Below are 27052 nucleotides of genomic sequence, written 5' to 3' on the forward strand. Positions count from 1 at the left end.
GATTTAGTGCATTCGACGTAAGGCTTCCCTGGCAGGAACCGGTGCAGCAACAGGGGACAAGTTGGAACGCACACACAGCCCATGGAAACAAAAAAATGTATGTAGCCACCACAATTTCTGCTATTTCTGCTCATTCGACAAACGCCATGAGCGCATACATTCTTTTCATGTGAATTCACAATAAACCTGGCAGTTGACACGGGCTGACTGATTGACTTTCACAATACTTCAGAACAATAGTGCACTTAGCATACATACAAACATGCATGCATTAAAAACATTTGAAAGGACAACAGGTTTAAAAGCTTTGCACTGATGAGGCATAACATTATGACCACCTCCACTGGAATATACCGGAATATTAGTTCATTTGCGCTGAGGGAGAAGACATAGTAATAAACCATGTCAGCGCATCCACTATTTGACCAAATTTTACCATAGGATTGTGACCTGTCCACCACCTCAATATTAAAGCCACACTGCGGAACTTTCCAGGCTAGGTATAAAATAAAGTATTTGAAATAGGACAAATGTATTTTAACCTATTGTTGGGCTACCTGTATTGTAAGAAAAGCAGCGGCATCGCCATGGAGACGAGCCGGTGATGTCGACACAAGTCATGTCGGTCAAGAGGCTTTTGTTGTTTTCACCAATAAAAAACAGCAGGAATGAAATAAATAGCAGTGGCGCTCGATTAAAAATATTGGGGGAAAAGGAAGCTGAAAAAGTGCCTGTGATAAAGTAAAGGGCGATTAGTTTATTTGATAAAATTGTATATTTTTACTCCATATGTAATTAGCCTAATCAATCGGAATGAATCAAAAAAAAATATTGGTCCTAGAAATAAAAAATAAAAAACATCCTTGTATGTATGAAAAGTTCCAGAGTGCGGCTTTAAATTATGGGTCGTTTAGGCTGTTACATGAACATTATCTCTCTATTCAAATCCTTGGGCACTTCACTGCTTCCATCACATGAGCTTTGTTTCCTCTCTGCGTTGTCAGTGGCCAGAATGTTATGCGTGATCGGTGTAAAAGAAGCTACACTCGGAAAGAGAAAAATCTAAGCCTTTAAAGCCATTGCTGGTGACTTAGAGCTAAAGAACTGACAAAGGCCGAGAAGGTTGAATAGATCCCCTTTGGAAAAAACGCGACACTGAAATTGGCTGACGCAAAAAAACGAGTGCGAGATTTGGCGTTGTACAGTGGTTGACTGGTGTGAAGTGCATGCTGGGAAAACAGGGGGCAATAAAACGAAGATACCACACAGGCCATCGGGTGTATGGTTATGGGTACATTCTTACATATAAAACACTGACTCACATACAGTGGATGAAGGCACTATCGCAAGCAAAGTCCAAGAACAATTTGTAACACAGAACACGAACACGCTTTCCCCATTCGTCTGGGCTGGATGGTTAGCATATAAACGTAGGATGTAAAGCATGAGTTGTAGTTTTATAATGATAGGTTAATACAGTGCGAACAGGCTACAAAGGAAATATTTTACTTGTTCCTGTTCACTTCAACAGGAAAAGAAAATGCTGATTCAAATGTTCTCCCACTCAACAACTTCTCCTAGTTTGTGAACTCCTGGGGCCAACCCGGTTTCTTCACATACTTTTGGTCAGGCAAACATACTTCTTTATCTCTTGCTTCCCTTTCTGGCCGGTGTTTTTTTGCGTGGGACGTCGGTAGGTGAGTAACAAGTGACAAAAACACGGCCTTGACTTTTTGACACGAGCGGGAACCGTACAGTAGCAAAGAGAGTTCAGTGAAAGAAGAAACTACTGCTGCTGGGAAACCATCCAGCCCAGAATGGAGGACCAAATATGAAAGAAGTTTGCTGAATTGGTGTGGCACACAAAAAATATAATAGTTGGAAATGCTCAAATGTTTGTCAATACATCTTCAATTATGAAAGAAACAGAGGATTGAATTTTTATTGAGAGTATATATATATATTTTTTTTATTTCCGTCATTTTTGGTCCTCCATACTCATTTGAAGACACAAACAACAACATCCATGCATGCATGCTTAGACCACCACTCATACATACACACTCATGTATAACACAGTCCCCTCCGTCCCGCTGGCAGCAGACAAGGCAGTACATTCAGCAAAGACACAGTTCATTCAGAAATCCATGGGGTCTTCTTCTGCGAGGCCATGATTTGCATCGGTCCTGCCCCCAGCTTTTGTCCCGTCACTTTGGGGTTTGGGCTCGGTCCCCTGCCCCCCCTTCGACCCGTCCCACGAGTCTCCGGTGGGAGGGTAGAAGTCGTCCTCGAAGCCGCAGAAGCCCTCGTCCACCCCCTGGTCGTAGCGCTGGTAGGTGGAGGCATGTGCTTCGTTCTCCCGGGCCGTGATCTCCAGAGTGCTGTGCCACATGCCGTAGCCAAAGTAGATGAGGATCCCTGTTAGAAAGCAGGACAGAGATGGGGTCATTAATTATAAGGAACAACAACAAAGAACACTGTGTGGAGTGGGTGACATCTGGTGGAGATTTATAATATAAACAACACGCTTGTGTAGAGTCCCTGTGTTGAAAACTGCAGTATGAATAGCAAAATTAATTGTCCATGTGATTCCATATATAAAATGTATATGGAATCACATGGACAATTACATGTGTTATTCATACTGCAGTTTTCAACAAAGGTAATTTCATATAGAGACAAATCATATTGCAAATAAACCCAATTCAGAATTGAGACTTGCCACAATCCTAAAATTTCAATTTATTTTATGAAGGCACTTTATCAGTGTGATAAAAACAAGTGCAATGTTTTCGTAAATAAAGATTTTATAATCAAGTCCATCAATAGTAACAGCTATTAGATGATTTATCATTAAGAAGAAAAGAGAACTTTTATCTGTAGTCAGTTATCATTAGAGATGAAGAGATAATAGCATATTTATTTTTGTAAAATGCCAGAAATAATGTTGCCTTCCTGATAAGGCTGCACATTGTTTTTGTTTTTCATTGTAATTGCAATTGCAATTGCAACCATTAATATTGAGAGTTTATCTTTGTGTAAGCTTTCAGTTGTACAGGCGTTCTCCATTGCATACAAAGCTTACAACAACAATTGCAAATTTAATTATTTGATTAATTGTACAGTTATACTTGTGCCCTACTTCCTGACATAGCCTCATCCTAGCTTCTAGCACTACCACATAAACTATTGCTGGTGACACTACTGTTTCCCAGGAATCAGGTTTGACTCTTAGCATGGAGCCGATGATGTGGATGACTCTATGTACCATCGCATGATGCACCTTTGAAGGACTCAGCCCAAAATACACATCCAGTACACAGTATATATCTACAACAGGAAATGAAAGCCCGTGAGACATCCCCATTCTTTCTCCTAAAAACAAACCTACAAAGAGTCACGCTGCTTCAAATACATCACACCCCGAGTCTGAGGATGAAGAAGCTGAATCACTGTTTTCAGACACAACATCACACATCTGCTGCCTATTAATGGAGATGCTATCGCTCCATTCTTATGTAACAGTGTGTTTTCAGCCCTCTCATAACAGACTCACAGCTGGTAAACAAAAAAAATCTATTTTTATGCAGCTTTTACAATGCAAACAATACGATTTACAGTAAAAGACTCACCCACATTTCATTTTTGCTTCTCAAGAAAACTGTGAGTAGAATAACAAGTAAGTCTTTTTGTTTCCTGTAATTCTACACCTGATTTTAAACAAGTGCTGGATGTATCATTGGTTATGCTGTATCCATTTGTGTCATGCTTCATTTGCTCAGTATTTTTAAATCTGAAAAGCAAAACACCCTGACCCCTGGGGGTCCTAAGAGGTACTGCAAGGAGGCTTTAAAGGTTGTCTATAAATCATTTCTGAAGTCTGAAATTGATTTTAAAGAAGAACTAAGAACTTGTTTACCTCAATAAATCCTTGTTGTAGTCCCTCTGGGAGTAATACAAGTGTTAATTGCATCTTCCCCTGGTGTCTCTGGCCAGAAAACCACACTTGCAAAATCCCTGCCTCAGGGTCAAAACCACCAATACACACTAATAGAATCATGAAGAAGAAGCTTACGGGCTTACGGGCAAAGCTAGCTGCGGGCTAGCGCCACTTAAACAGTATTTACAGCCAAGTTTGAGTGAAAAAAAATATCTCTATTGTGTAATTGGATGCACAATGTCCCTCTCTCCCTTTGTCTTTCCTGTCAGTGTAGTATTTTACTCTCACGGACAATTAATGAGTAAAAAAAAAACACAACAAGCTATGACACCTGCAGTGGCGCTTATGGCCTCTATAGGGGCATGAGTTACATAGTTCTGCTTTAAATGAATTTAATTATATAATCAGTATTCTGCCTATTGTTGCTGTTAACTTGTATTCTATATGCAAATGTATGAGGAATACCATTACAAATTCTATACATTTTTGTTGTTTTTGTTTTATGGCACTCACGACTTTGGGAATTGCAAATATACTGAAAAGCACTTGACTTGACCCACTAATGTAGTTTGTTGTTGACCTTTCTAAAATGATGAATGAAGATATAAAAGTATGAATACATATTAGGAAAAGAGCCGTCATGGAGCTAATTAGTTTTGTGTATCTGCATGCAAGTGGGAGTATTAAAATGATTTAAATTCATCATCTATGTAAACAGCTTAACGGTAATGGTTTTTGCATATAAATAATGAGGGTCGTCCGATGCTTACCCACAAAACACCAGATGGAGAAGCGGATCCAGGTGATGGCAGAGAGCTTGAGCATGAGGTAGATGTTGACCAACATGGCCGCGGCGGGGACGAAGGGCACACAGGGCGCCATGTAGGGCAGGCGCTTGGGGTTCTCCGGCTGCTGCAGGATGATGATGACGAGGAGGGCTAAGAACAACACCAGCAAAATCAGAAGCAGCAACGCCCACCAGCTGCCATTGGCGATACTGCTGGCTCCTGTGACAGAAAGAAAAGAGCACGCACAGGACAGGTCAGTGGTTGAGAAGCATTTGCACATCACTGCCATTAAGAAGGAACGAACTTACCAAAAATGATGAAGGAACAGAATACGAATATGAAGATAAACAGCAGCAGCACACAGATAGTGACAGTTTTCCCGGTGCTCGGAGTCGGTCTGTCCATTTTCCCCGGCAAACCCAGCCTGATCCTTAAGGTGTAGTAGCGTGGTCCAATCAGCTTCTTCAGCCTCCTGGACATTCCCGTCTCCGTCTCCTCCGACTCGATCCCGGTGGTCATATCCACAGTGCCATAGTTGGGGTGGCTGGCGTTGTAAGCGTTTTTATCCGGTTTGCCGATCAGCATCTCGTTGTCGCCCAGGGAAGGCAGGTTTTTGGCGCCGCACGTGTTGGTGGCGGGGCCCCCGTACTCGTCCGCTTCACTGGTGGGAGAGCAGGCGTCCTTTTCGCATTCGGCCAAAACGCCTTCCTTACGTTTTTTGTTCTGCTCCTCGGACAGGAAGTTGACGAAGCCGTGGATGTCGCTCTCGGGTTGGTACCGCAACAGCAGCACACAGAGGCTCACCTACAGAATGTATTAGAGTTCTGTTAGAGTCTTTGTATATTGTATATTGTATATTGTATATTGTATATTGTATATTGTATATTGTATATTGTATATTGTATATTGTATATTGTATATTGTATATTGTATATTGTATAGTAACACAACGGAACCCTATCGCACAGTCACAAGAATTCAATCAGGATAGGAAAATGTGAAGCTTCATTTATAGTATATTGGAGGAGGAGGAAGAAGAAGAGAAAGAGAAGGAGGAAGAGTGAGAAGAAGAGAAGGAAGAAGATGAAGAAGAAGAGGAGGAAGAAGAAGAGGAAGAAGGGGGGGGGGAAATGATCTACAAAAACATAAAGCCATGTGGGACCCACACAGTGTAACATATGAACAAAGAGAAAAATGCATATAAAAATGTAAAAAAAGATTGTGTAACATGGCTTACCAGAGTGTAGGCCAGTAGAGTTCCTATAGACATCATCTCGATGAGGTCTCGAAGGCTGACCAGGAGAGAGAGCAGAGCTGCCAGGACACCTGACACCACACAGGCCACAGCTGGCGTCTCCGTGTATGACGACACATTAGCAAGGAACCTACACAGGAAAAAATATCAATGAAAGTCGGAAAATAATGGCACTGTATTAATATGACTTTACACAGACAAGGACTACAAATGCTATCAAGTCTGGAAGAATGGAAACAATTTGTGAACCATACACAGTAATCAAATTTGTATTCATATTTGAAACAACCCGTTTTTGCAAAGCATGAATTTCTATCAGCCTCACTTAAAGAGGAGCCCGTCCCCTGCCATGGCGTAGATGACCCTGGGCATTGGGAACAGCGATCCGAGGAGGGACACAGTGAGCCCGGCAATGGACCCCACCGCCACGATGTACTTCGCGAACATGCAGCCGTGCAGCGCAAACATCTCCATGAGAGGGGCGTCTGCATCGATCTCATTGTACGGCACCATCAGAGTCAAGATCACCGAAACCTGGGCGCAAGAAGGCAAAGGGAGCGTAACTTGTGACATGATTTTACACATTATGGTTTTCAGGATTTTCCATATACTTTTGAACAACTAAAAGACAACTTAAAAACGAAAACAGCAAAAAAATTAACCCTTAATTAATTGTTAAAACTTAAAGTCAGCAGAGATGAACCCTTTACAGACAAATTCCATAAAAAGTGTTTGGTTAGTCATGTTTTCCTATTTCTGTGGGTGGGTGTGTGTGCGTTTTGTGAAGCTGACGTGTGAATTCATGCAGGGCCATCTGTCACTGAGACTGGCCCGCGATAGGGAGGGATTTGCCCAAACAGATTATAGCCACTAAGAGCAAAGATAAAAGACCAACCCACAGAAACAAATGTATCCCGGTGAACTTCAACCTTTCAGGCATTATGGGAAAAGCTAGTTTACTGTGACCATTCAAAGTAAATCTATGATATACTGCACCCTCTGAAGAATGCATTTTACGACAGTGCACTGTTGTGTATGTTTTCTGCCTTTAAGTGACCTTTGTGACCTTTGTCTTTGAAAAGCCCCATATAAATAATAATTACTCACTCATAATATTAAAACATCTTTGTACACTTTTTGAAAATGCTGCAGTCAAATTATACCACATATTTACATTTCAGTTCCTTATTCAAAGGTTTCAATCACTTTTTAGTCACGACATACAACTTCACAGGAAATTTCCTGAAATATTGTGGAACTGGGTCATTCCTGTGTGTGCGCACAATGTTTGATACAAAGTTAGAAGGAGAGGCAAAAGTGGGATGAATTTCAAAGAACAAACTTGATGCAATCTTCGGGAGGTGCCAGAAGTACTGCCTTGCGATTGGCTGATTTTGCACCGTAGCCATAGCAACAACCTTCTGGATAAAAAGTGTCAAAGTGGGTTGTGTGAGTTGAATAAGTCGAGATCAAAGCTGCTGAGACTCCCACACTGCAATGCAAAGGTCTTGATAATTCAGAAATTTAGATATATGCGTTTTTGTTTTCTACATTCTCTTAACAAATATGCAAAGTCGTGGCAGTAGTTTTGCAGAAAAAAGAATGTAAATGATTAGGTAAGCATTGTGTCTATTTATAAGCTCATCCAAATTCTTTACTTTGGTTATCCTACTGTGTGTCTCCTACAATGCAGTAACATCATCAGCTGTGTAAAGTGAGCCCATTACATCAGCTGTGTAATGGGCTCAGATGCCCATCCTGGTGCAACCTTGGACTACAGGCAACTGTAATCCCTGTTTCCGTCTGGTCACAATATCAGTATAAAACATCTGCTGTCTCCATCGGTTCTTCTTCGAGTCATATGGAATCTTTTTTTTTTATTTTTTACTTGGCCATTACTGCTGTTTTAAATTCTTTGGATTACGTTCATGTGACTTACAGACACGTAGGCGGTGAGGCAGGTGATGAGTGATGCTGTGATGGCGTAGGGGATGGAGGTGTTGGGACTCTTGGCCTCTTCACCCGTCGTAGCGATAATGTCAAATCCGATAAAGGCGTAGAAACAGGTGGCTGCACCTTGCATCACCTGCAGCCAGGCACAAACAATCACTCACACACAATCACTTTTTCTGGTAGCAGTTAGCACTTATTTAGGAAATATAGTGTCTTCTGATCATTATAAACATTTGTCTCTGTGTGCTCTTATTATCCCTATACTGTACACACCCCGGACCATCCGAAAGGCAGGAAGCGTCCCTCCTCCCAGTTCTCTCCATTGACGAAGAACAGCCCAGCGATCATCATGAAGACCCACACGATGAGGTTGATGACGTTGAGGACATTGTTGAAGCCGACTGAGTTTTTGACGCCCAGAGCCACGATGACAGTCACCACGAGAGCGATGAGCAGAGCTATCACATCAGGGTAGGACTGCTCACCTTTACCTGGAAAGAAAACACACAACTCTACATGAAGAGGGGACAAATCAGGAATAACAGCATCATCACCTGGATTGACATGAACCAGGTGACAGTTTGGTCTTGGTCAAACTGTCAAACTTTGCAACATTATCTCATAATCTGAAGAAGTAAAGATAATGAGTCACATCTCTGTATTTCTCTGGCATGGGAAAGACTCACAATAAGTTTCCATTGTGCAGTGAACAGCTGGTTGAGGTGCTGATCATGTGGTCACTGTGGACTGACCTTGCTTTGTCAGCGACAGTCAGGAAAGAGCTGGATGGGAGTGGTCACACAGATACAGCTGCAGCACAAGTCAACTATAGCATTACAACTCACTATCAGGCCTTTCCACCTGGGCTGTGTGACCTTCCAAAACATGCCAGGATTTTTTCAAACCAACTGTACTTTACTTTACTTGTTGATTCCCATTTACTCACAGTAGAATAGACATGTTATATTTACTAGACCCTCCGCTATGTAGCAATATAACCATATAGATTTGTTCTGTTGTTGTGAAGTAGACTGAACTCTGGCAAGAATTCTGACATTTTAGTAAACGTTGCAACAATGAATTGTTGTTTTGAGTTGTTTGATTTATAAGTACATAATGGATTTGAAAAAGCGCCATTTCTACAGACTTGTCAGCCATCCTAATTCTATTATCTAGTTAATAATGTGCCTGATTATACACAAACTGAAGCAAATGGGCAAGGAATACTCCTTGAGTGCTTAATCCGGAAAAGCAACACCAAAATGTTGCCAGATCCCTTGCTTTTGCCAGGGCGAGCAGTTTGCTCAGTGTAATCAACCTGTTTTAGCCAAAATAAGTTTTTAATATTCATATTTGAGGGTCCTATCTCTCAACACAGGATTCAGTGCCAGAACTGCTCAAACTGCAAAAATCTATTCATCTATCTGTTCAAATCCCAATCAAAATCTCATTGCTGCTCACAGTATATTCAACATTAAATCTATATTATTTTTTGCCCTTGTAGCATTTCTAAACTTGATACATTAAAGGGCTGCACATTAGTGTATACCACTGCACATAATTGTTTTCGCAAAATCACTGAGGTCTTCCAATCTGACTTTAGAGATTTATAACTATTTAGTTCAACAACATAGAAATGCATGGCAACTTAAACGTAAGCTTAGTTGTATTCATTATTATGTTCATTTAGTTACAGAATATATATTTTTCTCATATTGTACAGCCCTACTACATACGCATGTGCAATTAAAGCAGAACTAAGTAACTCGTGCCCCTAGAGGCCATAAGCGGCACTGCAGGGGTCATAGCAAGTTTTTTTTTTTCATTAATTGTCCTTGAGAGTAAATACTGGATGGAGATATTTTTTGTCACTCAAACCTGGCTGTAAATACTGCTAAAGCCACAGTTAGCGTTGCACGTTAGCCTGTTATCCCCAACACCCCACGTACTCACCTAGGCCGTGGAGCGTTCCAACGTGCGAGATCATGAAGTTGCTGATGCTGTGGTTGGCCAGCGAATCGGCCATGCTGCTGAGTGCCGACGCCCCCGCCGCTGTGCCAATCAGATACTCCAGAATCAGGTTCCAGCCGATGAAGAAGGCCACGCACTCGCCCACCGTCACGTAGCTGTAGGTGTAGGCTGAGCCCGTGGTCTTAGGCACGCGGACGCCAAACTCTGCATAACACACTCCTACACAAGAGACACAGAGATGTTTTGAATAACAGGCTTTGTGTTGGTAATTGATAGAGGCATTATTAGGATGAGTGACCTTTCTAATATTTCCCCTCTTGTATAATGTCTTCACTCTGACAGCATACAGTACGAGTGCATAATAATAAATATTATTTATTATTCTACCCATTAGCCATGGCAAGGCTAATGGGTATTGAACAAAGAGGGCGTGTGGGATTGCTTGAGTAGCATCAGTACTTTGGAAACATTTGCAGAGAAGAGGGGATTTCAGTGGCATAATTTGAAGGAATAATAACATTGCTTTCCGACTTATGCAGAGCAGGGTTTGATCTCAGCCTTAAGAGCTCATGTTAAAGCTCTGACTGTGCTCTTTCAAATGCAAAAAACAGAAAGTTTCTGTCCCTTTCGATTCCGGAGATATCTGCCAATATTGTAAAAAAAACAACCTCAAATTTAAACAGTTAATGAATTTCTTTTTTTTTTTTATATCTGTCTAATTGACCAATACAAGAAATATACACTGCCTGACCAAAGAAAAAAGTTGCCACCTGGATTTGACCTACTGTAACTAAATAATATGTGGTTGCTGCAGTTGGTGAGGTTTGTTCATTAACAAAAACTGCCAAAAGAATGAGACCCGCTCAACATCCTGAATAATCAGGTTATTCCATCAATGAATTCCCTCATGGCACGGGCATATTCCAAGATGAAAATGCCAGGATTCATCGGGCTCTCATTGTGAAAGAGTGCTTGAGGGAGACAGCATTTACACATAGTTATCAGCCACCCCGGAGCGCAGAATCTTTGGGATGTGCTGGTGAAGGCTTTGTGCAGCGCTCACACTCCCCCATCATCAATAGAAAATCTTGGTGAAAAATGACAAAATGACTTTTGACACTGCAGAAACTTACTGAAACAACGGTACAGCAAATGTGTGATGTAATCAAAGCTGAAGGCGGTCCAACCAAATATTAGCATTTATTTTGCAGCAAGTTGTGGGTCAGGCAGTGTATGATTCTACAGTAGTATAAGATTGCCAAACCCTCCGTATTATGTTACGTATTTATGGTTGTCATATAAAATGAAGACAACAACACAGTTTTACATATTATCTCATTCTTACCCGACAGTATGGAGGCCACAGCTGCGATTATAAAGGACACTATGACTCCAGGACCGGCCATCTCCTTGGCGACCAGCCCGGACACCACGTACATCCCGGTGCCCACACAGCTGCCCACACCCAAGGACACCAAGTCCACCGTGGACAGCACCCGTGCCAGCTTCGTCCCGTGAGCCCCCGTGCCCGTCATGCTGGAATCCAACATGGACTCCACCGGCTTGGTCCGCAGAATCCGGGACGTGAAAGTGTTCCAAGTCGAGCCCCATTGTATCCGGCGGGGGTTCAGTTTCCCGACCAGACCGCTCATTTTGGAAAAATGTCAAGGGCACTGAAAAGGCTTCCACAGATAGTATAAGATGATACGGGCTTTCCTTAGACGCTTGGAAGAAATTATTATCCAAATAGAGGCTCAAATTCACTACGTCTGCATCCGGCTTCAGCGTGACGTTTGTTCACTTTTTCCAGGAAAGAAGTAAGTCATCTGCAAAACAAACATGGAACATTTTATCCTTGCAACTCCATTCATGTTCGATACACACTGGTGAAGATGTTTGACACAATGATCCTCAATGGGACTGTACTCGAATGAGGAAGCACCTAATTAGACCCGTTTCCATAGCAGCCAAAGTCATTATAACGTCCAAGGATCCCTCTCTATTGTGAGTCTCTGTGTGAGGGCGGGTGAGAGACGTAAAGGAGACTGCCCAGTGCATTATGGGATTATCCTGCTGTGTGCATGTCCTACAGCAATAATTAAATACAGGGGTGTGAGGAAACAGTTTTAACAGTTCTCAAATACTGCACTGAAAATAGACAAAGGTTCTTAATCCGTTGTCTGTGCTGGTTGATTTAGTGTGGTGGATGTTTTGCCTCTCTCCAGAGGCTTTGTCATCGACTAATGGTCTTTTAGCAGCAGGCTGGATTTACTGATCATGTAGAGAGGGGGTTACCGCATCCTGTTATTGGTTCCATCCATCTTTTTTCTAAAAAGCTACTCTAAACTTGTCCAATAGACTCTATTGTATAGGAAGTATAAAGTGTTGACAAAAGACAAGAAACTCAGCTGCTCTCTCAACTCAAGTTCTGAATCCAAACTATTTCTTCCTTTCCTGAAAATGTCATTATCATCATGCATCCCTGAAAGAATAAAAGGATAATAAAATAAAACTAAAGTGCATGGCGTAACAAGAGAGGCTACATCCACTTTATACAGCGGTGTCATACAATCCTGTGGGGGAGAGATGCTGTTGAATGGACAGCTATTATAGTCTCATTGTAGTATGGCCTTGCTCTTTACGCAATTCAACTCTGCATAATGAAAGCACACAACTGTGTGTACTTTAAACCTAATCAAACACTAGATACATTCAAAAGATGACTGCCTTTATCTGCCCCTACAACCCAAAGTACACAGCAAAATATATAAACATTATTGAAAATGACAGGACCATGACCAGCTGTGTATGTACTAATGTTGTATCAATGTAGATGAGTCCTATAGCTACGTCGATGAGGCATGATGTAATGACACTGAATGATGGCAATGTAAACAAAATGAATTTCTTCCTCAAGGTGTGATACATAATTGGCAAGTAATAGCAAATAATCAAAGTAAGGTAAGGCAAGTTCATTTGTACAGCATATTTCATGTCAAAGACAAGTCAATGTGCCTCACAGCAATTCCAAACACAAAAAAATACATTAAAAACAAATCAATCAATATAATTACATTACAAAATACATATATTATTTATACTATATATATATATATATATATATATATGTATATATTAAAATTAGTTCAAATAAGTTCAATTGCCATAGGCTGCAGTAAATAACCATGCTTGTGTTGAGGCCTGTCTTACGGAAAAGAGACAGTTCCCGACCTTTGCTGCATGAAACTGAAACACAGCCTCACCGTGTTTAGTCATAACTCTAGGAACCGTCAAAAGACCCCTCCCTGAGGTTCTCAGAGCCCGAGGTGGTTCCTACGGCTGTAACATGTCAGCTATTTACTTCGGTGCCTGACCATGAAGAGATTGTACACAGCAGAGCTATTTTAAAATCTATTCTTTGAGTGACAGGAAGCCAATGCTGAGACCAGAGCAGAGACCAGAGCACCAGTATTAGTGTCTAAATAGTGTCTGGATATGCTATGTTTCTGTGCTATTTGGTCTTTGTCATATCACTTTATTGTAACTTGATATGTTGCACCGAGCCGCTACTTTGGCGTTAAATGAAACAGGAGGAAAGCATTTGTTTTTGTTTAAGCTGAGGTTTGTATTAAAGATTTGTCAAAGTTCAAGAATCAGCTGCATGTATTTACCGGTATGTTTATTCGAAAATTAAAATCGATCAGTATGAGAGAAAAAATATATATACTGATTTTTTTTTTTTTGCCACATCGTCCAGCCCAAGTAAAAAGCCATAGTCATAGTGTCCATCAAAAGTTAAAATGGTAACTGGTCACATTATATAGCACTTTTCTACCTAAATAGACACTCATTCACACCCATTCACACTCTCATTCATGCACCAATGCATGGAGACACCGGAGGCAAAGTGGGGCGAGTGTTTTGCCCAAGGACACAACAACAGTGTGCATCTACGGGGAAAGTAAAGTACAGTATCTCATTCTGTTGCTGGTTCTGACAGAAAAATGTAAGAATGTGCCTTGGATTTTAATTGTATCAGTGTGATTCGATAAACTAGTTAAAGCAACACACACATCCTTGTCCATTTAAGTGCTGCTTTAAGATGCGATGCACAGAGGGACAAACAAAATTGAAAAACATCCTGATGGTTGATTGATTTTCACGACTCACGCGAAATGTGTCCTTGAGGCACAGAAAACTTTTGTGTTTTTTTTAACCTTTTAAAACTAAGTCTAATACATTTCATTATTTTCTTTCAAGGGGATGGATTTCTTGGATACTCTGTTGCGAGATAGGGTCATTGGCACTCATTTCAATCCACAGCAAAGGCAGTAAAGGAAGGTGAGTTTACTTGGATTAAAATCCTACTCAGCAGAAATAAAACTATTCCCCACCACAGTCACTTGCTCTTATCGTTTGGTTTTGTGAATGGACTGAAGTGATTATAATGGCAGGTTCCCCTCAAGGAGCAGTTACTTTGGAGAGCGCTCTCGTCTTGATGGGGCAAAATGAAAGCTGAGAAATCCTCTTGGCACAAAATGTTTCCACTAAATTGCCTTTCATTCTCGGAGGTGGTGCGCTGTAGTAGATTTTGTTATCAGGGACTTATCTGGGAAAGGTATTAGAGAGCTAACTTTACCGTACTGTTTCTGCAGACAGTTTGATGGACGTTGTTGACAGTATTCTAGGCAGTTCCTTTGCTCGATTAGATTAAATATTTTGACAAGTTGTACTGACATTGCAGCAGAAATACAATAAATCATATTCTGAGGAAATTGTTGGAGATAAAATAAAGTTTATCTAAAAAATGTCACCTTTCATACAGGCAGAGAATACCGTAACAGTAAGCATTAAGCAAACCAGTTACTTCAGATGAAATCAGGTCTATATAAGAGCTGATTCCAGATTAGAGCAAGACTAAACCCAGATCACCTTTTGTTATTTCCAGATTATTATTGATAAACCTGCTATCTGCCAGCTTAGGGTTAGAGTTAGGTTTAGGTTTCTGCACATCCCAATCTTAAAGTCGATTGACTGGAGAGTTTACAGCCTACATTCTCATCTGAAAGCTTCTAGTTTCTAACAATATGTGAAGATCTGTGTGAGAGAAACACGACTTCCATCACATTTTCCGTTCCTAACACTAACCCTAGCCCCCGGATCAGGGTGGACGGCAAGTAACAGGTTAATATTAAAGATAGCATTTACTAAGGAACTAAAAATCTGTTTTGCTGACAATTCCGGCCATTTTATAGACACACAGTGTTTGGTTTCTCCGTGTGGCTTTAGTCCTGAAAACAATGTTTGAAATACATATTTGATTGACAACGAAGAATTTGTTTTTTCATCTAAATAAAAATAAAATAAGCAATGACATAATTTGCAATTCATATATATTTTTATGATCTTTTTTTTTAAAAGGGTAAAAAATTAGGGACATCATATTGTCATTTCCAATAAAAGTTATAATTATAATTATTATCTATTATTATATGTTTATCTTTCAAATAGTCTATAATTAAACATGTATTATAATAATAAAGGTTTCAATCATAGAAATGTATGTAATAGAGGTCGACCGATGTGGGTTTTTCTGCTATTTTTGAATGATATTTTCAAAAATGTCTGGTCTATCCTGTGTATGAAGCTTCTAAACGTGTCAGTGTTGAACTGTGGCAGCAGGGGGCGCTGTATATTCATGTGTAGTAGGTACTTCAGATGGAGTTTGTTTAAAAGACAAAAAGCAGTAGATTCCAAAACAAAACACTGTAAGTCTCTGTCTCTGATGGTTCCGAATTATACCCTTAAAAGCCCTATACCTGATTTTTTGATTGCCAACAATGAAAGGGGAAGCCACTGAATCCAAAAAGTAGTTGTGGTCCAAACTCATTTGTGACTTTCCTAATATCTTTGTAGAATCCAAATCCAAGAGACAAGTTTATTGGCAAATTTCACAACTTGCAGGGTCACTTTTCAGGGTCACGTTCACAAAAATGCTAAAAAAAAAAAAAATAGCCTGAAAGTTCATGAAATTGATTGAAATGTTTTATAATTTGATGCACACTGTTTTCCCAACAAGCATTTGAGTTTGCAGTATGCTAAAGGAGGATCAAATAATGTTCATGCCATTTCTAGAAGTAAAATCGGGTATACTGTAGCTCCTTTAAGTCTGCAACATAAAATACGTAAAACTGGTGACGGATTTTAACCGCGATTGTACATTTTTAGACTCAAGGTACCAGCAAACTGTCAGACACAGGCAGCATTTGCCAAATAGAAGGGCCCCACCCTGAATACTTTATTTATTTATTTTTACCATGCACTGCTTTTGCTCTGGGCACAACACAGATACTGTTCACTCACTGTAATCACAAACATTGATTCATATCCACAGACCCAATCAGACCCGCCTGGCACTCCGATCTGCAACTGAGTCTGTTTTATGGCCTGGAAATCGAACGCATGACAAAAACATGATCTAAATCCAAATCCAAACATGTGCTACATTTTAATATCCTCTTCTTTTATTGACAGTAACCAGCACCTGCCCGGCCTCGCCTGTTTAAACAATGGAGATCAACAAAACACAGACACACAGGACTGCAGCAGGTGCGCACGCTGCTCACAATAATACACTTACGTTTAGAAGGCACAATGTAAAGAGGTATTGAGAAATGTAAATATTTTCTTTTAATTTTCTTTTACCGAACCATCTTCGGATCGGCAGTGATTTTCATGGATTCAAATCTTCTCTATAGTGTCGTGTTACAAATGGCGACCTGAATCAAAACATAAAATTATACATAAATTAATCTGAACAAAAACTGCAAATCTATTCCCAACCGCAACACTTAAATATTGCGCTTCAACATTAGCTCCAACAACATATTTTTGTGCGTTTAGCTCGTAACCCCCTTGTATCAAGTTCCACAGTAAGTGGCAAGTGCTGTGATGATGAATGCCACTCAGAGGCTGCAATGCATCATGTTTTCGATCTGAAAAGCCGCTGCTATTCTGAGCTTCTTGTCGGGCCCAAAATAAAGAGACTACAGCGGCAAAACGTTGTAAATTATTCAATATTGCAGGCACATTTGTGAGAGATGGAATTGCCCAAATGCTACTGCCTCAGATGAGAGATAGGAGGATGCTGTGCGGGTTAATGATTTTGCAAAACTTAATCTCTCCTGTGAGCAATGATTATGAATAATAAGCCTTTTTCCAATATCCGTCTTGTAAACAACACACCTCTGTTCTGTCAGTGTTCGAGGCAGAGGATCAATAGTGAAATCCCTGTCATTGTAATTATGAAGGAGCCCGGCGTGTTCCTTCCTCAGATAAGTGAGCTGTCAGGAGGGAAGCTTTGTATCTAACCCTGCGTGACTAAGCCTCCAGTCCATGTCCATCTCTCAGAGTGTAAGGACAGGTCGATGGAAAACAACTACTTTGTACATTGGCTTTATATAAATCAAATCCTTGTTTTGTTATAATACCTGGGTGACTAGCTTTGACCTTACAGTCTGAAGACAGGGACCTGTGGAAGATCACATGTGTATTGTGTATGCATTATGTCAAGTGTATCACATACAAACTATACAGGCATACAATGGAAATAATTGCTCTCAGTTTGAGATCTGACAAAAGCTGTCATTTACATGACTCACCGGTCTATCCACAGAGACATGAATGATGAAAATGACTGGAGCGTTGACATCAGTGAGGTTTCCCTGCCTTCAGCGGAATACTGTGTTAAAGCACCACTCATCACTTCAACAACCGTAATCTCTTCAGAGCCGTTTAAAGTGGCCGACAGAACTGAGAGGAAACAATGCTTCAAATGGCTATAGGGCATATTATCCTGCTGTCATGGAACAAACTGATGCACTGTGTTTTATTCTTTTGTAAATATCGAATAAATACTACGTATTTCTGTCGCCAGATGATGAAATCAAATATTGGTCAAACAAATGCCAATTATATTGTTGATTTATTCACAATTACAAAACAACTTTACATTGAATTAGTGAGGAGACTGATCCGCACCATTAGGGTTGCCTGGCCTGCCACACACTCCTCCTTTCAGTTCAAAAGAAGAACCGTCTGGACAGCTCCTCGCAGCCTATCATTTCACGATTTTACCCACATCGGTCCAATCATGCACCGAGAGGCGGGACTTCATTCCCCCAAGAGGTGGAAGCTGTCACGACACTCTACCAAAACAATATAGATGGCGTGTGCGGCGAGTGATCATTGAGATTATATCCTATGGCCTAAACCAGTTTTGAAATAAAGGGACTAAGACAAAGGGACTCTTTCCTACTATTGCATGTCCACTACATTGTACAACATAACCGAGTTACTTTGCTCTTCATTCATACAAATAAAAAAAACCTTTATGCGATTTATACTGAGATGCTGAGTCCATTGCAGACTAGGAACACACTTCACAAAGTGACAACCCAGGCTTGTCATTCTTCCTCAGTAAAGCTGAATACAGTATTTTGAGATAGCATTTCAACAATATGAATAAAAAAAGCCGTGTTGCGCCCTCAGGCTGCGTGTCTAACCAACCGTATCGATGACATCTCCACGTGAGGCCTGGTGCGCAACAAGACAACAAGGTCATGTCAACCTCTCACAACAATAGCATCATCTATTCAGCACACAAACTAAGTGTCTGGGACCACACGCGGGGCAGTAAGACAGGCTGTCAGCGTGCAATATTTATGCTGGTCACAGGCTGATCCCACACAGTACATACTATTTCTGGCTACACGTAGTATATTGGTAATTCTATCTGCTCAAAGTATTGATCAAGTATTTTGTTGTTTAGTATCACAAGGTTTGTCATCAATCAACTATTGGGGATCACCACAGCTACGTACAACAACCTAGGGCTGTGCAATTAATCGAAATTCGATTACAATTTCAATTATTACACTAAACAATTACAAAATTAGCATAATCGGAAAAAAAGACATGCACTATTTCATGGGGCTGGGATTATTTTCCCTTCGCATTTCACGTACCATGGCTCATGCTTTTGCCTGACATAAAAACAAACAGCGCTGTGTGATGATGTCATCGGGCCGCGCTGCTCAGTTTACTTGCGCAGGTGTGAGGGCTGGCCAGCAGGGGGCAGGTGTGAAACAGAGACCTTAATCGAGGCAAACTTGAAATCATTTGTACTTTTAAGACTGTTCAGAAAACAGAAAACATTCAGCATAGTTTTTTTTAAATTAATAAATATATAAATAAAATAAAGAGGCAAGAAATAATCGTTTGAATAATCGTGATTTCAATTATGACTAAAAGAATCATTATTTTTTCCATAATCGAGCAGCCCTACAACAACCTCATCCTTTTTTGCATTTGTAAACTTGGGAAAATCCTGCCTAATTTGCCACATTTTTCTGATAAAAATACAGGGTGCATACACTAAAATGGCCACAATTTTTTTCCGCGATATTTCCAGCAGAGCAGACCCTCCGATTATTGGTCCTTAGGGTCAAAGTTAACAGAAAAAACACAAATAAAACATATAGCAGACCATTTCAGGTTCAACACAGTTTTGAGAGTTTGGGTCCCTGACTATATACTATATCATTGACTTATTTATTGTTGCCATTCGGTTGAACAGTCGAGTATGCACCACTGCTTATAATAAAGTGGATGGTGCAGCCAAATCACTGCTAATATAATTAAACCAAAATTCAGATAGATGCTTTCACACAAGCATGGATGCACAGAAATCAATGTTAACTAATCAAGACAATGGACAGACATTAAAATGCATGACAGACTCTATTGGCCTTTAAGCTTGTTTCATTGACGTCAGCGCTGAGCCACATCGCACTCAGTAAAAGGTGAAGGCCTATTCAAAATGCTGCCGGTCTGAGCCTGTTTTGTTATGACCAGTGTAGATTGAAAGAAAGCTGACCTATAAAGTGACGGGGCAATTCGTCTAACCTTCAATATACATCGATGGGAAATATGCTGCGAACATGTGCGTATGAACAGGCTTTGGAGATGGAATAATTGGCAGCAGTGTATTACGTTGGTATTACGTTTCACTATTGATGCAGGAACCCTTGTCAACCGTTCAAAGCCTGTGTAGCATTCAAAGAGCTACAGACAACACAAGGTGGGAAGTTTGAGTACATATTTTTACATAAACAGTGATTGAATTGAAGGGTTATGAACTTCTACAACGGATTGTTTGAAGTAGTGGACATTAGCCTTTCATGACATAGGCTTTCAACTTTTCTATGACAATTTCTCAATGTATTTGCACTGTATCTGTTCCATAACTGTTGTCTGCAAGCTCTTTCAAGCTCAGTATAACATTTTGCAATCATAATAAGCATTTTTGCCTTTTCTCTGCCTGGTTTAGTTACAGTATTCCAGGTTAGATGCAGGCTCTGCGGCACTGTGTCTTTAAAAATGCAATTTCAAATGGTGGGCGGTGCAGCCTCTGTGGGTCAACCATTAAACACACTACAGCTCACAAGTTAAATATTTATGAATGGGCTTCTTTGGTCAGCAATTTAGAAAATCCCCCCCAAGCCCTTTTTCAGAACGCAGAAATGCAATATGTTGATTGCAATGTATGACCTTACTGTACTGTAAAATGCAGTTGCTTCTTGAATATTTTAAGAAAGAACAAAACAAATGCGAATAGAAGCACCCTCATCGTTCTCTCACCACACCAGCTAAACCTTTTTTTCTCTATCACCACTTGTGCCATTGTTCAATCCATCCTCACCTCATGAAACTAGCATCAGCACAACTTTACATTGACGCATTCCCTATATTCACCTCAGTAGCAGAACGGTATAGCCTCCCCTCTGCCTGGTCACCACCCAATTATCACCTTATTTTCGAAAGTCTATCATCTCCATGTGCCCTTTTACCAAACCAGCAGGCCACCGGGATCTCACTTTCTCCAATCTCCGCCATTCCCATCACCACCTCTCACCCTGCCTTATCTTACCACCCCATCACCAGCGCCTCCTTTGCTGTGGCTGACCCCGGCATTGTCCTCCTTCCTTATGAGTCAGGGCTGGGGGATGAGAGGCCTGGAGACTCGATAGCGTGAAGGATATGCAGAGAGGCAGGCTGCAGTCTCTGAGTTACCACCGTTACGTAATCTTTCTTATTCGGTTGTGTTGTTTTCACGGTTTTCTCTCGTTACGTTTCATAGCTTCTCCCAAGGTCTGCGCCCAATCGCGTTTACTCTCATGGGCATTGCGAGCCCTGCCTTATCTTACAGCTAAGAAGGCATACTTGTTTTGTTTCCTTTTTACTCCTCTAATATTCGAAAATCCAGCCTGATCTGCTGGTTAGAGGGCCAGGAGGATCACCTGGAATAGCACTTTAGTCAGACAGACTGTAAATAACATTACAACAGATACAGATATAGATCATATGTATGCGCAAATGGATTTTGATGTGTTGATGGGAAGAAAAGCCAAGTGATTATTGAAAAAAGGGTATTTCTGATTCTGTAAAAATGAAATTTAAACAACAATCGACCTTTACTCTCTCCGGTAAAGACGCAATTTCCCTTCCAAAAGCCTGTTACAGCAATAGACATAAATTGCAATACTCACAATTGGCACCTGTTGAGCGCTGCCAGCCATCAACCTATTACCCGATGTGAGACTGATGACTGTTTTCAGCACCACGGACAGGGCTAGTGTGTCACCACCACCACCACCACCACCACCACCGCTTCTCAGTATAAGCTAGTGAATAAAACAAGGAGGGAAAAAGCCAAAGCAAAGCCCAGGGGACAGGACCTTATGGCAGATCGAGTGAGTGGAGTGAGCGAGATCGGAGCATGTCATTAGGGATTAGCCCAGATCCACAGATATAAAGGCTTTTCCGATGTCTGGGGCGCCGTTGTGCTCACGGAGACTCTCACGAAACAGGCAACAATTTCACCATGATGTCATATTGCTATAATAGATGGGTAAACAGATAGACAAAAGGCAGAGAGAGAGGTAGTGTGTTGCAGTTTGAAAGGAGAAAGGGCAGTGTTTCAGAGGCAGGGACGTCCACGTGGCAAAGGGGGATTGATCTCACTCTTTTCAAAAGGTAAATGTGGTTTCATACAATCATTTTAAATAGAGCGCCATGCCCTCCATCAATTCTAAACTAAATGATTGAACAATGTTTAAGCTTTATGCCTAAGATGTACATACAAGAGAGGAGTAGCCTATACACACTGCTGCATTATCTAATCCATCTCCTGGTTTTGCCATACAGTACATGCATCACACCTGCACAACAGTTCACTGAAACGTCCCACACTCCCACCCAGGCTTCTCCACGTACTGCAGCCCTCCAGTCCCGAGGGAGTAGCGATAACACCCGCCCTAAAACTCTCCGTGTGCCTGCCTGCCTGCGTCGCTTTTGTTTTCGTCTCCCCCCCATTGACGCCCTCGAAAGCCAAATACTGTTCGCTATAATATGTGTGCGCTGGCACCACCACACAGCGTGCCCAGCGCCATAGCACAGACCCAGAGCAAAGCGTGCACAAAGGAGGACAAAAAGAAACAACAAAAAAAACACGGGCGGAGCAGATGAGTGAGTAAGTGATGGCGGGGAAGCGAGAGGAGTTGGATTGAAGTTGAAACATTTGGGAGATGGGTGGAAAGTGTACGAAAAAACGGCACTCACGGCGGAACGGGGGGATTAGAGAGGTCCCATGTTGTCGGACGCTGCGGTCGGTCATCGCCAGCATCAGCAGCAGCATCTCAGGGCAGCGCGTGCACCAGCGCAGAGGAGCAGGATGGAGGGAGGGAGGGATGGAGGGAGGGAGGCGGTGGTGGTGATGCAAAGGCGTTAAATCATTCAAGAAGGACGTAGCAGGACACGTGACTCGCGGCGCACTGCATTGTTTTTTCGTGTCCTCTTCCGCGTCGGTCGCTTTTTCTTCACGCAAATCCTTATAATGAAATATAAATATAAAATAAACATAATGTAATATTCAATTGTTAGCCTTTTTAGGGTGCCTTTTGGATGTCATAAACTTAAAAAAAAAAGATTTCCTCCTAAAAACAAGACTGTGTACCTACTGAAAAACATAATGGTCATGCTCAATATGCTAAATCTTATATTTTGTACAAGTTTTAAAACTCATATACTTGTCACAGTGTCGCTAGGAAGATGTCCACTGTGTTAACCACAGAAGTATTTGGTTTTGTTATTTCTTAAAACATCCAGGACAAAGCAAAATTCACACAAATTGTTGCATGTATTATCCAACACCTCTATACATTTATGTCAATAACCAAACATGTATGATACATGTAATTTTAATAAAATGATAACAAAAAACATCAACTCAACAAGGTGAACAAAGGTCAACACGGTGGACTATGTTATCCAAATAAGTCAACACAGTGGACACTAACACGGTGGACATTTTACAACAAAAATGGCTATTACTCTAGCTTGTATCAGCATTATAGCTAACACGATTTTGATAGCTGATGAGAAATGTACATTTTTACCCAAGACCACTTAAAAAATATATAAATTGATTGTTTTCTGAACAAAACAGGGTCAACACAGTGGACACCATAAGATTGACCACACTAAATCTACTTCATAAAATAGCTAAAATTAAATTTTTGACACATAAAAAGTAAGAACCTTTACCACAATTGAATTTCCCTCCACTGGTGTGACATCACATCAGAAGCTAGAGTCAAGGAGAAGTGGGCGGAGCTTACTTAAAGGGACAGCCACTTAGGTCAACACAGTGGACAGAGAACCCAGGGACAAACATTAAACCAACATTTTAAACAATTAACCCCTTAACCCCTGCCTGAAACGAGCACATTTTCTCCAGTTCGGCTTTCTCCAAATTTAAAAGCTTCTCAGAAAAAAAATAAATAATCAAAATATCGTCAGACACGAGGATGAAAACGCAACAAAAATGTGACCAAAAAAAGCGTCAAAAACGTACTGAGAACACAACAAAAAAAAACAATTAAAAAGCGTCAAAAACGTACTGAGAACACAACAAAAAAAGCAATTAAAAAGCGACAAAAACGTGACAAAGACACCACAGAAACGTGACCAAAACGCGGTGACGACGTGACAAAAAAGTTAGGATCACTTTCGTAGGTCTTAGTTAGCAATAAAAATGCATTCAAGTTGAGACTGACTTGCTGCCAGTCAAACCGTACGTAATATGTTTTTTTTTCCACTTAAAAGGCTTTTTGTTAATACATAGATAATAAATAGGCTAAGAGGCTTTTTTTTTTTCTTTTTTTTTCAATCAAGCACTTACAAATCATTGGAAAGAGAACTGTAAGCACGTGATTTAAAAGGTGTAGTTTGTGTGTGTAACATGGGACAAGACACATTTTAGATTGCACTTAGAAGCTTACTTACAAGCTTTAATCGATGACTCCATATTGTTTAGATTCAACTGATGTAGCGCGGTTGTGATTTCCACTCTCATTTAACTAATAGGAATCATGGGCCGAACATCAAAGTCTATAAAGGCTGAGTGCTTTCCCTTAACAATCTCTCCGTAATGGCTTTACAGTTAAAAAAAAAAGATCAATAGTCTGTGAAGCTGTCGCAGAGAGACATGCAGCAAATCACTATACAATCACAAACACATTAGTCCATAGAGGCATTCTCTCACTCCAAAAGATCGAACCATTATTGGAAAGCAAATAGATTTACTGTATGCACTGTCTTCATCACTTCAATCCACATAATAAGAAGTCAGGGTATGAAAATATAATATGCTTTAATGAGTGCAGATTGTGTGTGTGTGTGTGTGTGTGTGTGTGTGTGTGTGTGTGTGTGTGTGTGTGTGTGTGTGTGTGTGTGTGTGTGTGTGTGTGTGTGTGTGTGTGTGTGTGTGTGTGTGTGTGTGTGTGTGTGTGTGTGTGTGTGTGTGTGTGCTCTCACTGCTCTGCGCATTGAGACGTGGGCTCAATAATACACAAAATCATTCTCTTAGACTTGGTGCTCCATCAGTCCATTACCATGTAGAAGTGACAAGGATGCTGCTGCATATTTATCCATTTGTAGGCTCTGCACATTCCCTGTGCATTGTATCACATACACTACAACACTGGGAGAGGATGCCGACAGTAGATCAGTTTTATAGGCTACGGCATGAATAAAGCATGAAAGGCTATGATGTTCATTTGCAACAAAGAGCATTAACCACACAGCGTTATTGTGAAGTCAAACTAAATAATTGTTCTGCGTCTTGGTGGAGGCATGTGCTGCACAGTTGCTTATGAGAAATCGTTCTCCAATAGAGAGCCTTGGCGACTTGTAGGGCTTAACGTGAGCTTGTTCGGTCACTTTCCACTGTGTCCACTTGAGCAAAATGGCAGATATGCAGGTCTATATCTCCAATGTTAACCTCTGAACCCCTTGTCCAGATTAGCCTTACCCAAACCTAAAAGCTTCTCGACTGGAGCTTACAGCCTATAGACCAGAGAAACGCCCATTTGAAAGCTAAGACCTTCTAAATTCATCTAAACTGATCTTTTTCCATGCGTTGTTGCTGTGTTGTTGTCACTTTAGACACTTTTTTTTCCCATAGCATTGCCGCTTCTTATTGTTTTTGTCACTCTTTTGTTGCATTTTCATCCTCGTTTCGTCACTTTTCTGTGCCTTTATTGCTGCTTTTTTTGTCACTTTTATGTTTTGTTTTCATCTTTGTTTTTGTCACACTTTTGTTACGTTTTCATCCTCGTTTTGTCGCATATCTTTCACTTTTTTGTTGCATTTTCTTGCTCGTTTTGTCTCGTTTTTGTCAATTAATTGTTGCATTTTCATCCTCGCTTTGTCACTTTTCTGTGCCTTTATTGCGGCTTCTTTGTCACTTTATTGTTATGTTTTCATCTCATTTTTGTCAGACTTTTGTTACGTTTTGGTCCTCGCTTTGTCACTTTTTTGTTGCCTGGTCCTCTTTTGTGGCTTTTTAAATCTCGTTTTTGCTGCTATTTTGCCAAACTTTTAGATTTGGGCAATGCCAAACTGGAGAAAATGAGCTCGGGTCAGGTGGGGATTAAGAGGCTAACTCCACTGACCAAAGTGAATAATCCAAGTGCAGGTGTTAGCAGCATTTGGGTTGTTAGCGTTGATAACAGGCCCTGATTGGTCAAAGGCAAACCTATCACAATAACTGTCGTTCAAAAATCTGTAAGTACAATGTAGCTGATTTTGTTGTGCCCCCAAATAGTCTCGATTTGTTAGTTTTCTTGTTCTGTTTTACAAAAGCTGCTCTTTTTTTGTTTTGTCACTCCGGCCCATCAGAGCTCGGGGAGATACGGTACATTTCCAGTTTTTGGATAATGTATATAAGCTGAAAACGCCCATGTCTGACCAGGTTAAGTCGCCCTCTGCTGTAATATTTCTGCTCTCCTCTCGCCTCACTCTTAAATGTCACCCTCCCTGCTGCCCAGCGCCAGCGATGATTCACAATCACTTAGCCCCGAGCAGAGAGACAGCCGTGAGACCTGTGTGCCACTACCCATAATTCAACACTGTTAGATGAGGTCATTAGGCTACAGGGCAGGACTTGAGCCTTTTGCTGTCTGACAGAACTTTGGGGGTTTGGAGACTTCCTGAAAATCAGAACAAACACAGCGCTGTCTCTGAGTGTTGAGCTGCACGGAACTGAAGGCAACACGCATGACAGCTTTACAGGGCAGACATCTGAAACACAAGAGAACTCTGTATTGTATTGTCAAAAGTGCAGTCATTCCCAGAGTGGGGTTCAGGAACTCTGGGGGTGCAGAAGCAATGCAGGCAGAGAGCACGCTTGATGTGCTCCATTGAAAATGTTTAGTGCACAATTATTTATCGTCAGTTATTTGTCATTTATTTTATTTATTTTCTTTTTTTTTAACGATCACTACGACTCTAGAAATGACACTAATAGTGGAGTTAGTCACTTTATTGAGCATTTAGAGCACTTTTGTACAGAATAAGAAGATCTATACAGTGTTAAGCTTAGGTAACGTTAGGGGGTCAAACCCTGCCCTTGATGATTTTGAGAAATGTCATTTCACCCATTTGGAGTCCTATATTCAATTCAAATTCAATATTCAAGACAATTATGAATATTGCATTTTTTACCGTCATGTCCATGATTTA

The 27052-nt window shown here is 40.8% G+C and overlaps 1 protein-coding gene across 1 annotated transcript; it reads right to left on the minus strand.

Annotated features, from left to right (window-relative positions):
* Positions 1-878: 878 nt before the first annotated feature.
* slc7a14a (solute carrier family 7 member 14a) lies at positions 879-22710 on the minus strand. The gene is made up of 10 exons (XM_079573462.1): positions 22589-22710; positions 11253-11733; positions 9890-10126; positions 8210-8427; positions 7923-8069; positions 6309-6517; positions 5966-6113; positions 5037-5532; positions 4711-4947; positions 879-2418 (listed from the first exon to the last, which is right to left on the minus strand). The coding sequence occupies exons 2-10, from the start codon at positions 11557-11559 to the stop codon at positions 2138-2140; spliced, it is 2280 nt and encodes a 759-aa protein (XP_079429588.1). The 5' UTR covers positions 11560-11733; positions 22589-22710; the 3' UTR covers positions 879-2137.
* Between the last annotated feature and the right edge of the window lie 4342 nt (positions 22711-27052).

Source organism: Gobius niger (genome assembly GCF_951799975.1).
Source record: "Gobius niger genome assembly, chromosome: 16".
Taxonomy (NCBI): Eukaryota; Metazoa; Chordata; class Actinopteri; order Gobiiformes; family Gobiidae; genus Gobius; species Gobius niger.

Bases quoted from the DNA above. Each gene is read 5' to 3' on its own strand.
- slc7a14a (XM_079573462.1), bottom strand. From the start codon at position 11,559: ATGAGCGGTCTGGTCGGGAAACTGAACCCCCGCCGGATACAATGGGGC. The intron at 10,127-11,252 runs GTAAGAATGAGA...TCTCTTGTGTAG, and splicing joins TGTGGCCTCCATACTGTCGG to GAGTGTGTTATGCAGAGTTT. The intron at 6,114-6,308 runs GTGAGGCTGATA...TTTCCTGTGTAG, and splicing joins GGGGACGGGCTCCTCTTTAA to GTTCCTTGCTAATGTGTCGT.